Source organism: Cervus elaphus, chromosome 6, assembly GCF_910594005.1.
Source record: "Cervus elaphus chromosome 6, mCerEla1.1, whole genome shotgun sequence".
NCBI lineage: Eukaryota > Metazoa > Chordata > Mammalia > Artiodactyla > Cervidae > Cervus > Cervus elaphus.
Window position 1 is genome coordinate 18910781 of NC_057820.1, and position 12180 is coordinate 18922960.

Here is a 12180-nt window from a genome sequence, read left to right on the forward strand (position 1 = left end):
ACCATCTGAACCTCTCCATCGGCTGCCTGAGTGTTCTTACCACGTGACAGCTGGCTTTCCCCAGAGGGACTGGTCTGAGAGAAAGGCCAAGATGGATGCTTGTCTTTTAATACTTTTTTTTTTTTTAATATGCTTGAAAGTGACCAGACATCGCTTCTGACCTGTTCTGTTGGTCTCAGTGTGGTTTAGGTGGGCACTATACAAAGGCGTGACTACCAAGAGGTGAGGGGTCATCAGAGACCATCTTGGAGCCTGACTACCTCTCTGTAATTAAATACTTTGATTAAGTGTTACTGTTGTTGGACCCATCTCCCCTCTCCTAATTCCTCCTAAGTGGACGTGGTTAGACAGGCTCAGTAGCACTAAACCGTAGATAGAAATCGTGTATCTTTTGCCTTATGATTTTGCTTGGGGTGCAGAATGACTTGGAAAAGTTGAAATTTCTATTTAAAGTATTTCAAGGAATGTAGTCTGATTGTTTATAGGCAGTTTCACAAATATTTGACATAGGATGGAGTCAAAATACAAATATGCAGCAGCAGAATTAGAGCAGTTTGCCCTTTTGCCCCAAAGGGTGAGTATACATCCTTTTCTTTCTGCTGCTCACCACCGCCATGGTCCCTCTGTCCCTCTTACTGAGCAAAACATAGACCTTGTCAAGCAGTCATAATGTTCCAAATGGGCAGAATTCTAATTAGTTCTGGAGACTTGTAATCTTTTGAGTCTTTTCCCATCATCACTGCTTGAAAGTTGTTAGTAGAGATGACTCTTCCACTTTTTTAAAGTTTTAGTGTTGATGATCATCGGAAACCTTGTCTAATAACAAAGCCATTACACACAGAGCAAGGCATATCCAGTTTGGGGATGTGTTAAGGTATGGGTACTCTTCCATTATCAGGGTTAATGTTGAGAAGACACCTCCAAGTTAGCATAACCTAACCTGTACAAAGTAGTAAATGACATGCTTGAAATTATCTTTGTTATGAGTTTTTTCCAGTCATAGTAAAATTGGAAGTCTTAGCTGTTCTACATGAGAAAATGGAAAACTATAGAAATGTGCATTTATGTATTTTTAACAGGGAGCTAAGCAATAAAAACTTAAAACTAGAGTTTAAGTGGAAAGTAAGTACAAATGTCCAATGATTAAACTTTTTCACTGCTGTTCACATCATGATTTGTTGTGATTAATGTATGTGAATGAGGACATAATGAAGAAAAGAAAATCATGAGGCATATAGTTAAGATGTGGTTTTTGTACTTTGACTTGCCTGTAAATGTTTTTCGTTTTAGGAATAAAATTGAAGGGTGTTTTTCTTAGAGAACACCATGTGTGAGATTTATCAAGAATTCGAAGATTTATATAAGGTAAGAAGTTTATAAATTTTTTTTTAAGATAGTAATTTTATTAATTTATTTTTTGGCTGTGCTGCGCGGCATGTGCAATCTTCCTAGCCACAGATTGAATCCGTGCCCTCTGCACTGGAAATGCAGTCTTAACCACTGGACCACTGGGAAGTCCATATGCACTTTTTTAGTTTTGACAAAAGAAGACCAAAAAAATCTGACTTGAGAAAAAAATTGGATTTTGTATTCGTTATGTATTGAGCATAATGTGGATATTTAATTAAAAATTTTCCTTATTCAGCTTTCAAAGATAAAAAATATTATTTCAAAGATAGTGTAATTTTCATTTGATTCAGGAGAGGCTGTTGGGTGGGTGGGGGGTGGCAGGACTTTTAACCTTGATAGTCATCTTTTTAAAAAAAAAATAATGATATAATTCTTTCAGGCCCTGAAATTCTTAGAGATCATATATTCTGGGGTTTAAATTGGCTGAATTATTGGATATTCTGTATGACCATCCTTTTACTTGAGCTTTGTTCAGGAACAGTAGACAGGCAGGTAGTCAGAGCTGAGAATCTCAACCCTAATACCAGATTAACCTGCTATGAATTAGGCATGGTATCTTGCGGTGTTTCTCAAATTTAACTAAGTTAATTTTCTATTTCTTAAAGTTTTGATATAAACTTTATGGCCCTTAGTGATAAGATATATGAAATAAATGCATTCGAAAACAGAATTTAAACATTAATGGACTGGATGATACTGTTCTCCAGAAGTAAATGTAGTCCTGGCTGCTGTTCAGTAAGTTTTATATACATATGGTCTTGTGCCTGTGATTGGGAAGATTTACATCTGGACAACAGTACAGTTATCCAGAACCTTAATCTTCTGCAGTCCTTAAGACTATTGAAATGAGGGGAGGGGCTCTAAATTCTCAATAAATTTATACACTCTAAAGGGTGTTTTTGGACTGTGTGCAAATCCTTATTTAAAGAATTCTATATAACATTATCTCCAAATATTCTTCCAGTGAGTATTTCAGAGTCTAGGAATTAACATTCTTTTCAGGAAAATTTCAGTTTTATTTGATCTAGAACTTGGCTTGGCTAGTAGTTAAGTAAATTGGGTTAAAAGTTGACTATTTTTTGAATTACCAATGCAAGTTTTTCTTTTTTAGATACAGGTCCTTTGAGCCATTTCAACATGCTTGAATCAGTTGTCACACTGACCCACAACACACAGCACCTGACCCACAACAACACAGCTGAACTTTAAGTTGTCACAATATTAACTGTGAATTATTGCATAAACTTGGCTACCTCTCTTTATTCCAGAATCATTATGCAAAGAAAAGGTGTGCATGAAGAATGGATGGTAACAGAAAAAAAGAAAATGGTAACAGTTACATCACTTCTTTCCAAGTCTTGGTCATTGACCATCTATTAGTTACACAGATAGCAAAGCCTGTAACTGTTGCCTCCTTGTCTCCCAGTGATAAACCCATGGAACATTTTACAAAGATGGATATTCAGAAGAGGGAATTGGTCAATAAATATGACTGAACTACAAAGAAATGAAAAGTGGTTAACACTGCAGGTAAAATTAGAAGCTTTGAAAATAGCCACTGCAAAGGAAATATAGGACGATATCATGACCTACATGAAGCAACAGTACAAGCCACATTTTAAGAGTCTGATGAATATAAGAGCAAGATAAAGTTGGTTCAACATCTTTTAGTGTAAAATTTCACCAAGAACAGAAAGCTGCTTATGGTTGAAATGGAGCATTTACTTTTCCTTTGTAGTGTAATCAAGAACAAATACCAATCAGTTTGGCATTGAAGTTAGTTGCTACATTGAAGGAAATAGTAATTACAAGGACATCTGTTTACTGCCAGTAAAGGCTGGTTTCATCTCAAAGTCAACACAAATTAATGGTAAACTACCTAGTGAAGCTACAAACTCAGATAAGGATGCTACTGTGAAATGTGCACTCAGATTCCAAGAATTACAGGCAGTCCTTGCTTTGTACAATAGTGAGAGGCTGTACTGTGGAAAAACTGCAGGATTTGGATGGGATGTAAATGGAGATAAAGATGACTGTGAGAGTGTTGACCCTGCTGCCATTCAAGAAACAGTTCTAGGTATGTAGGAGGCAGAACTTAGTGAAGTTTTATGTGAGGAAAGCAGTCATAAACAATGTATGCATCTCAAAAGAAGTGATGCTATTGAACTTCACATTGAAGGAACTCGCAGAGCTGTATCATGATATTGACTGTTAAAAAGATAAAATTTTGGAAGCTGATTCAAAGTTGGAAATGAGTATGACAGTTTGCCAAGGCATAGATAAGATGCCTTGGCATCTTACTCCATATTATAAGTTTTATAATGAGAAAGCAAGCACATTTCAAAACTACTTGATAGATCTTTTTTTATAAAGAAATAAAACAACTTTCAGTGTGTCTAGTGGTTTGTTTTGACCTTTTTTTGTTTTGTGGGGGAGAGTGTTGAGTTTGATTTTTTTTTTTGGCTGCACCATGTGGCTTGTGGGACCTTAGTTCCCCGACCAGGAATTGATCTTAACCCCTCAGTGAAAGCCACAAATCCTAACAACTGGACTGCCAGGGAATTCCTAATGTTCATAGTGTTTTAAATATTACTTTTAAACTATAAATTACATAAAAACTTATAAATTACATTTATAACCAACATCAAGAAGTTTTTTAATGTTTTGCCAAGTCACAGAATAATTGTTAAATATTAACAATTACTGTTAATCCCATAGATTAAGACTTTGCACCATTTCAGCTTGTATAGTCAAAGGCAGAACTGCCTGCCTTTAAAACAAGGTGAGGAGTTTTTACATTCAATCAGACATAAATGCTAAATCAGACATCAAGCCTAGAACTGTAAGCTTTATCATAACCAATTATTATTGACACTTTTCACATTGTATGCTACTATATCAAGGCTTTGAAATAAAAGTCATTTACACTTTGCAGGCAAAATCCTGTCTTAACAGAATGAAAGAGAAATTCACTCAACAGCGTCCAACTCTGACTCCATAGACGAGCTCACCAGGCTCCTGTCTGTGGAATTCTCCAAGCAAGAATACTGGGGTGGGTTGCCATTTCCTTCTCCAGGGGATCTTCCGGACCCAGGGATTGAAACTGGGTCTCCTGCATTGCAGGCAGACGTTTACTGGCTGAGCTACTAGGGGAGCCCCCAGATAAGGTACGACTTTTAAGTCGGGTTTTTATTGACACCATTTTAGGTAAACTAGTCCTTGGAATGATAAGTGAAAAATGGAAGGCTTTTTAGAACTTGAAATGAACAACTATCCCAAGCCTCTTGAGTAGGTCTACTTCAGCCTTACAGAACTAACTATATTTGCTTTTTGAACTGAATCAGAAGTGTACAACACCACTAAATGGTTTTACAAGTGATGCCAAAATCTTGTCTCTGTGCACTGATGCTGAACAGAAATAGTATGGAAGAGAAACAGTGGCTTTATTTCTTTGCCAAGCAGAGGGGACACAGTAGGCTAGCACCTCAAAATTGCCTCCTTTAGGGAATAGGGAGAGGCTTTGTATCTCAATGAAGGTCCTGTTTTGTTTTTTTTTTTTCTTTTGCAAAATTTCACAACAGCCACAGCTGGCATCACACACTCAGTAATCAGGTCATGTCTCCCTGAAGTTAAAACAACCTGTGACCTTTTTTGAAGTGGTACAAGAGAATGTAGGGGGAGAAAAATGCCAGATGCAAAGTATAATTCATACAGAATCAGAGTGATTAGTTTTGTTTATCTTTGTGAGGGGCAAGTCTAGCAGCTAAAGAATAAACAAGATTGCTTAACTCTAGCAGTCCTGTTTGGCTGGTATGTGCCTAAGACCATTCACACATTTATGTTTTTGCTACAACAATATAGTGAATATAAAAACGTGCCTGCTCTTAAATACGAGAGTTTGCTATATTTTACTTTACTTCCAGTGAAGGCGTTTAGAAAAGACCGTTGACTGCTGTATTGGGAAGAGAACTGCACATGTACAGGCTCTGGCGAAACCAGTCAAGTTACAGTGTGACAAATGCTAACACATCTTAAATAGTATCGCAGGACACTAACAGGATACTAACTATAGTACCTTATTCACTCCACTCTGCCTCTAGGGGCTTTCCTGGTAGCTCAGCTGGTAAAGAATCCGCCTGCGATGTAGGAGACCGCGGTTCGATTCCTGGATCGGGAAGATCTGGAGAAGAAAATGGCAACCCACTCCATTATTCTTGCCTGGGAAAGCCCGTGGACAGAGGAGCCTGGCGGGCTATAGTCTAAAGGGTCTCAAAGAGTCCGCCATGACTGAGCGGCTTTCACATTCATGCCTCTTTAGAGTAATAAATCAAGCACGTCCACAACAGCCTTTGGTATGACCAGATCGTTTGTTTCTAAAGAAATTCTCAACAAGCAATACCGTAGAACCAAGTAAATAAAAGAACCCAGTAACAGTCTTGTTTGTAATAAGGCCCTTGCAGCCCGATTTTTCGGTGGCCGGTCGCGTCGGCAGCGTGGCGGGGGCCGATGACGTCTCACAGGACCAGCGCTACGTGGCGTTTCTGCTGGCCGGGGCCGGCCTCCCGCCAGATAGCTACGCCCAGCAGGACTTCTCTTTTTCGCAACATCCTGGCCACTGCACGCCGCCCCTCTGAACTCACAAGTGCACGCGCAGCGCGGAAGCGAGTCCTCCCGGACTCCCACCCGCTACATAACCCCAGCCCGGGCCCCGGCCCTGGCCCCGGTCCCGGAAGTGCCGTGGCGGGCCGCGTATCGGAGTGGGCGGGGCGGGGCATCGCTCCCGGAAGCGTCGGCCAGCCGGCTGGGCGGGGCTGCGGCTGCCACGTTGGAGCGGAACGTGGAGGTGGCCCCGGCCAGGAGGAGGGGCGGCGGCGAATGCTGGGAGAGTCCGACTGGCGCCGCGCTCACGCAGGAACCGGTCGCCGGGGGTCCCCGCCAGGTGCGTCCTCCTGTGCCCTCCTGTCCCCTTTGCGGGTCCTGGGGCCTTCGGGGAGAGCCCAGGCCCACGCCGCTATCCCGATCTCGGTCTCCTCTGGTCCCCGCCAGCCTGTGGCCCCGTCTCCGGCGGCGGCGCACCCGGGTCTTCGTTTCGGGCCCGGCGGGACAGCGCCCGGCGTCGCGGCTGCTTCGGGGATCGCGCCGGCCCGCATCCGCCGACGTTTCCTCCGCTGGGCAAAAGCACCCCTGAGGCTTGATCCAGGGTGTCCAGCCGGGGCGCGTAGCTGGCGTCTGAGGTTAGGAGACCTTCGGACCCTGGTGCACAAAGAGGTGCGGTCCCCAAGGGCGAAGGAAGGAAACAGACCTCATCAGCATTACCTTGGTTGACTTTAGTTTGGGATTTCTTGTTATTATTTGAGCTGTTGCCAGATTTAAAGGTTTACAGGTTTTAACTACAGGCTACTGTCACTTAACTGGGATTGTTTTACTTTAAGGGCAGTCGCCGCCGGTCGCAGCCTGTATCTCAAAGGAAGTATCATTCAGTGTTGCAAGTTTTTGCTACTGATTTACTATAAGAGGTTATGTTACGGGGGCAGGTGTAAAATAAATCAAAATGCTGCCTGGGCTTGTGGGCATTATAAACTTTTTCATAACTTGGGGAACTAATTTTACCCGGGTTATTCTGAAGTTTCAGTGATGGTCTGTGACAAATCCTTTCCGCGAAACTGTCTTTTTTAACCACAGAATACTGAAATTGATTGTCTTTGTGGGCAACTGTAACTGTTTAATCAGTAGTTAGAGCTTCGTCGTTGAATCATACTATTTGATGTTTTCTGTACATAACGATTGTTCTAGAGTTGGCTAAAGTTTACTTACCTTTTCTCAGTGGTTCTTCTGTGCTCCTGGTTTCTCATTTCTCCCTAATTACAGCCCTGGGAAAGGTTTGTAGACCCTTAGGAACTTTTGGATAAGTTGAAGTGTTTTTGTTGTTTTGAATTAATGTTACACACATCTGAGGTTATTTAGGAAATGTCAAATTTGAAATGGATTTCCAATTATATAACTTCATTTTATATAAGCAAGTTATTTTCTGAAACCAGTAAGAACAGAAAGAAACTTGTAAACTATAAAGAGCAATGATTCTTAATCTTTTGGTATTTCTCTCGCTCTCTCTTTTTTCTAGAAGTATTTGTGATTTTATTTTGTTTTCTGATGTTCTTTTGATATTTATGTATTTCTAAATTTTTATTGGAGTGTAGTTGCTTTACATTGTTGTGTTAATGTCTGTTATGCAGCAAAGTGGATCAGTTATATGTATACATGTGTCCCCTCCTTTTTGGATTTCCTTCCCATTTAGGTGACCACGGAGCATTGAGGAGAGTTCCCTGTGCTGTTCAGCAGGTTCTCCTTTCTCCTTAGTTATCTGTTTTATCCAGAGTATCAAGAGTGTGTGTATGTCAATCCCAGGCTCCCAATTCATCCCATCCTCCTTCCCCCCCCCCCCACCCCGTATCTATAAGCTTGTTTTCTAGATCTGTCTCTATTTGTGCTTTCAAATAAATTCATCTGTACCATTTTTCTAGATTCCACATATAAGCGATATTATACATTTTGTTTTTCTGACTTGACTTCACTCTGTATGACAGTTTCTAGGTATATCCACGTCTCTGCAAATAGCACTATTTCATTCCTTTTGATGGCTAAGAAGTATTACCTTGTGGGCTTCTGAGGTGACTCAGTGGTAGAGAATCCACTTGCCAATGCAGGAGATGCAGGTTTGATCCCTGGGCTGGAAAGATCCCTGGAGAAGGAAATGGCAATCCACTCCAGAATTCTTGCCTGGGAAATCCCGTGGACAGGGGAGCCTGGCGGGCTATAGTCCATGGGGTCCCAAAGAGTTGGACATAGCTTAATGAGTAAAGAACAGCAATGACATTGTATATATCACTCCACTCTCTCTTGAGGATCTGATGAAACTACTGGATCATCTTCCTAGAAACATGCACATACACACATACAGGATTTTCTGTATAATTTCATGAGTTTTATACATTCCTAATTAGAGATTCTTATAAAATGATATTATTAAATTATTACATTGTTTTTCTAGAAATGTCATAATTCTTAAATAGGTTAATTTCAGGGACTTCCCTGGTGGTCCAATGATTGGGAGTCCACACTTTTAAGGTGGGGTGGAGGGAAGGGAATGGATGGAATCCCTGGTTGGGGAACTGGGGATCCCATATACCATGTGATGTGGCCCAAAAGAGGGTTAATTTCAGCTCAAAAAGTTTTGTTTATTAAGACTGCAGATAAGTGTGACACTATTTAGTTCTATGACCAGTGCACAGTTGCGTCTTTGATTTGGTTTTGGCTGAGTGAGATGAACCTAGACCATCAGTAGCATTAAATAAATTCTCTGGAACAAATGTGCCCATCCTAATGAGGTATCTTGTCCACACAAAGTGAGTTTTTATTAGAGACAGTGGCAGCTGGGTATTGTGTTTCTGGTTTGGGAGTCAGAGTTTCCAGTTCTGCTACCTCTTTCACTTTTTACTTTCTGAGGTTTAGCTCAGTGCTCCATGTATGATAACATTGTGAGATTGGAGCTTTTTAGAGGTTAGTGCTGTTGGGTTTTAGTGGGTTTGCTTCACAAAATCAGCTTTTAGAAAATGCAGGGGAAAAGTTTCATTTCACTGCACACAGTTGTTGTGGAGAGAAACTTAGATGAATAAATAAAAGTTGTAGTCTGGATCGTAAATTTTCTTCAGTAGATGTTTCTTCTGAAGATTCACTGGGGTAAACATTTTAAATGGTGACTTTTGTATTAGCTGCCATTTACAAGCATTTATTTACCAGGTGCCAGGCACTGTTCTCTGTGAATTCTCACAGCAAACCTATGGTGTAGATGCTTTTATTATAGTTATTTTACCAAATGGTTAGCCAAGACACACACAGATAAAATTACATACCAAAAGTCAGAGGTAGGACACGTGGAACTGGGATTTAAACTGACAGTGTTGGCTCCAGTCTCCAGACTTTAACTGCTCTTCTTTTGGTACTGTCTTACAGGGGGCATGTGTGAACAAACCATTGTCTTCACACTTTTATTTTCATGCTTTCACAATGATTATGTTCTGTGCAAAATAGTTCCTAATGAAATAAATCTGCGTAGTGTGAATTCTAATCACATACAATATTGAAAAAAATTACATAGAGAATTCCCTGGCAGTCCTGCAGGGTGACGCAAGTTCGATCGATCCCTGATCAATTAACTAAAATCCCACATGCCACGCAGCATGGCCAGATAAATAAATTAAAATAAAAATATGTCATAAAAAACTACAGAAAGTTTTTAAAGCAAGTCTTACTTGGGAAATTGACATGGTTTAATCTAAGACTTCTTCATATTTTTAAGGAAACTAGTTACAACTAAATGATCAATTGTAAGAGAAGGAAATACACATGTATCTGATGAAGCTGTATTTTCATAGTATTCTTAATAGTTTGAGAATGATTGTAGCTTATTATATTTTTGTTTAATTAGATTCAAACCTTAATGTAGTTTAGGCCATTTTATGTAGTTCAAGGCCATTGTTGTAGTAGAATATGCGATTTTTTTTTTTAAACGATGGTATTTAAACCTTGTGTTCAGTACAGTGTATTAAGTGGAACTGCTTCTGATGGCACATTGAGTGCTAAGGCCAAGAAACAGATTTTATAAATGCTTTGAATTCCCTCTTAACTCTTTTATGTTCTTGTAAATTAGTCTCTCTCTTTCAGTAAATGTTACACATTAACTAAATGCTCCTGAATTCCTGTAGCCCTTGTACTTTTCCTTCTGGAGCTATTGTAATTATATTCAATTGGGTATAAAATATGTATATATATATATATGTAGCTATTTTGTTTTCAATATTAGAAATTATTCTAAAGGCATTTTAGGAAACCTTTTTTTCCCCCCAAGCAGTACTTTGCCACTTTTTAAATAAGAGAAGATCCTTTAAACAGTTAAGAATTTAAAAATTAAATATTTTACTTAAAATTGATCTTTTTAGCACTTCAGTCTTTTTGTATTCCTCTGAATATAGACATTCAGAATCAACCAATGCATATCTCACCCTGTGGTAAACAATTTTAGATCCAAAAAGGGTAAAAGTTGTCAGACTTGATTGAAAACAAGACAGTATTTGTCCATGTGGTGAAACAAGATGACCAAACAAGATGAAACAAGATGAAATAAGTTGATAAAACAGGCAATGGGAAAATATGTAAACAATATGTACTAAGAGAATGTTATAAAGTTTTACCAAGATAAATGAGTTGCTTAAAGTGTGGTACAGGCAAATACAAAGAGTTTAGATCAGTGTCGATTGGATCAGTGGAGCAGGTTTCATGAAGGAGATGGGACTTGAACTTGTTACTAAAGACTATTGACTCAGAGGAGGAAGAAGGCATTTCATATAAAGAAAATAGGCTTCAGAAAGATCGAATAATGTGTAAAGGTGTCAAAAGTAGCAGAGTCACTGTTCAGATTGAAGGACCAGAAGTCAGAAGCTCCTGCCTCTTTGCAGTGTGATTCAGCCTCCTAATTCACCCAGTTTGCCTGACCTCTCCCAGTTTCTAAAATTCATTTCTTCTTCCCTTAATTTCATCATGCATTGTAGTTTCTTTGCCATTCGTTATTTCTCCTAAATTTTAATATGTTTTTATTATTAAAATTGAATACTTGAGCTTGTTGTAACAAGTGAGAGGCTGGACTCTCGAGCTAACTTCTGAGTTCAGATCTTGGCTCTGTCCCTTGCTAGCATGTTCAGATTATTTAATCTTTCTGTGCCTTCCTTTTATCATCTGTTCTTCAAGTGTAAACAGTTTGACCGTGTGAGACTCAGGGCATGTTTTTAGTCTAAGGCCCTCTTAAGAAAACTATTAGAGGATGAACTTCATCCTTCAGAGATGAGTAAGAAAACTGGCAAGAGTGCTGTTGGAGAACATTGAGTATATTTAACTATTATGGACCTGAGGCTGAAACGAAAGAGGGAATAAGGAAGAAAAGATAATATGTACATGTTACATATCTGATGATGTAGAAATTGGTCATAAAACTAAAAAATTGAGAGAACTGGGAAGCAGGAAGAAAATTGGAGGTAGAATAAATTTGTGGATTGTCTAATCTGTAATGTCTAGGAGTCAAAGGACATCATTTAAAGCTGACAAATCAGTTAGTAGAAGTATAAGTGTATTTAACAGTACAAAGGTAAACACTGAGAAAGATAATACTAATGATTATAACTGTGTACTGCAGGAGAGGCAGTAAGATTATATAAGCTAATTCTGTTAGTGCTCATAGTAATTAACTATGTAAAGAAATAAAGGATTAATGGTATTAAATGGAAATTATTTAAAATTATAGTTACAAAGATAGGACCAGAAACATACAACAAATCAGTGCTCAGAGAAAATTCAAAGCCTAAAGAAATAGTAAAAGTGGATAAGTGAAGCATTTAACTAAAAAGTTAGAAAAGCTTTTTAAAAGTGAAACTAATAAGTAAATCCAAAATTTGACTCTTTGTAAACACTTAGTGAAACAGGTAAGTCACTTAGCTAAGCTAATTTTTCAAAGGAGGGTAGGACAAAACATCAATATTATGAGGACTAATCACCACACACAGCACAAATTAGAAGGCACATGAGTCTATGTTTGAGTCTAAACAAATAAATTAGAAGATTGTAAAAAAGAGTACAAAAAGGAATATCATGGGAAAATATAATTTACAAAATTGACCTTGGATAAAGAAAATTCAAATAGATCAATATCCGTAGAATAAACAG

General features: G+C 38.9%; 1 protein-coding gene across 19 annotated transcripts in view; it reads left to right on the plus strand.

The window, feature by feature from the left end:
- The first annotated feature begins 6199 nt into the window (after positions 1-6199).
- The window catches only part of SEC31A (SEC31 homolog A, COPII coat complex component), a 58276-nt gene continuing 52295 nt past the window's right edge, over positions 6200-12180 (plus strand). For 7 of the 19 annotated variants that reach the window (XM_043906348.1, XM_043906341.1, XM_043906343.1 and 4 more), the window contains exon 1: positions 6201-6349. Coding sequence is in view for 1 of the 19 variants with exons in the window: in XM_043906352.1 (XP_043762287.1) it covers positions 6286-6349 (64 nt within the window). In the remaining 18 variants the exon portion in view is untranslated. Of the gene's footprint in view, positions 6350-6408; positions 6679-12180 lie in introns of those variants that run through there. The other 12 variants (XM_043906332.1, XM_043906337.1, XM_043906338.1 and 9 more) reach the window with 5 other exon arrangements.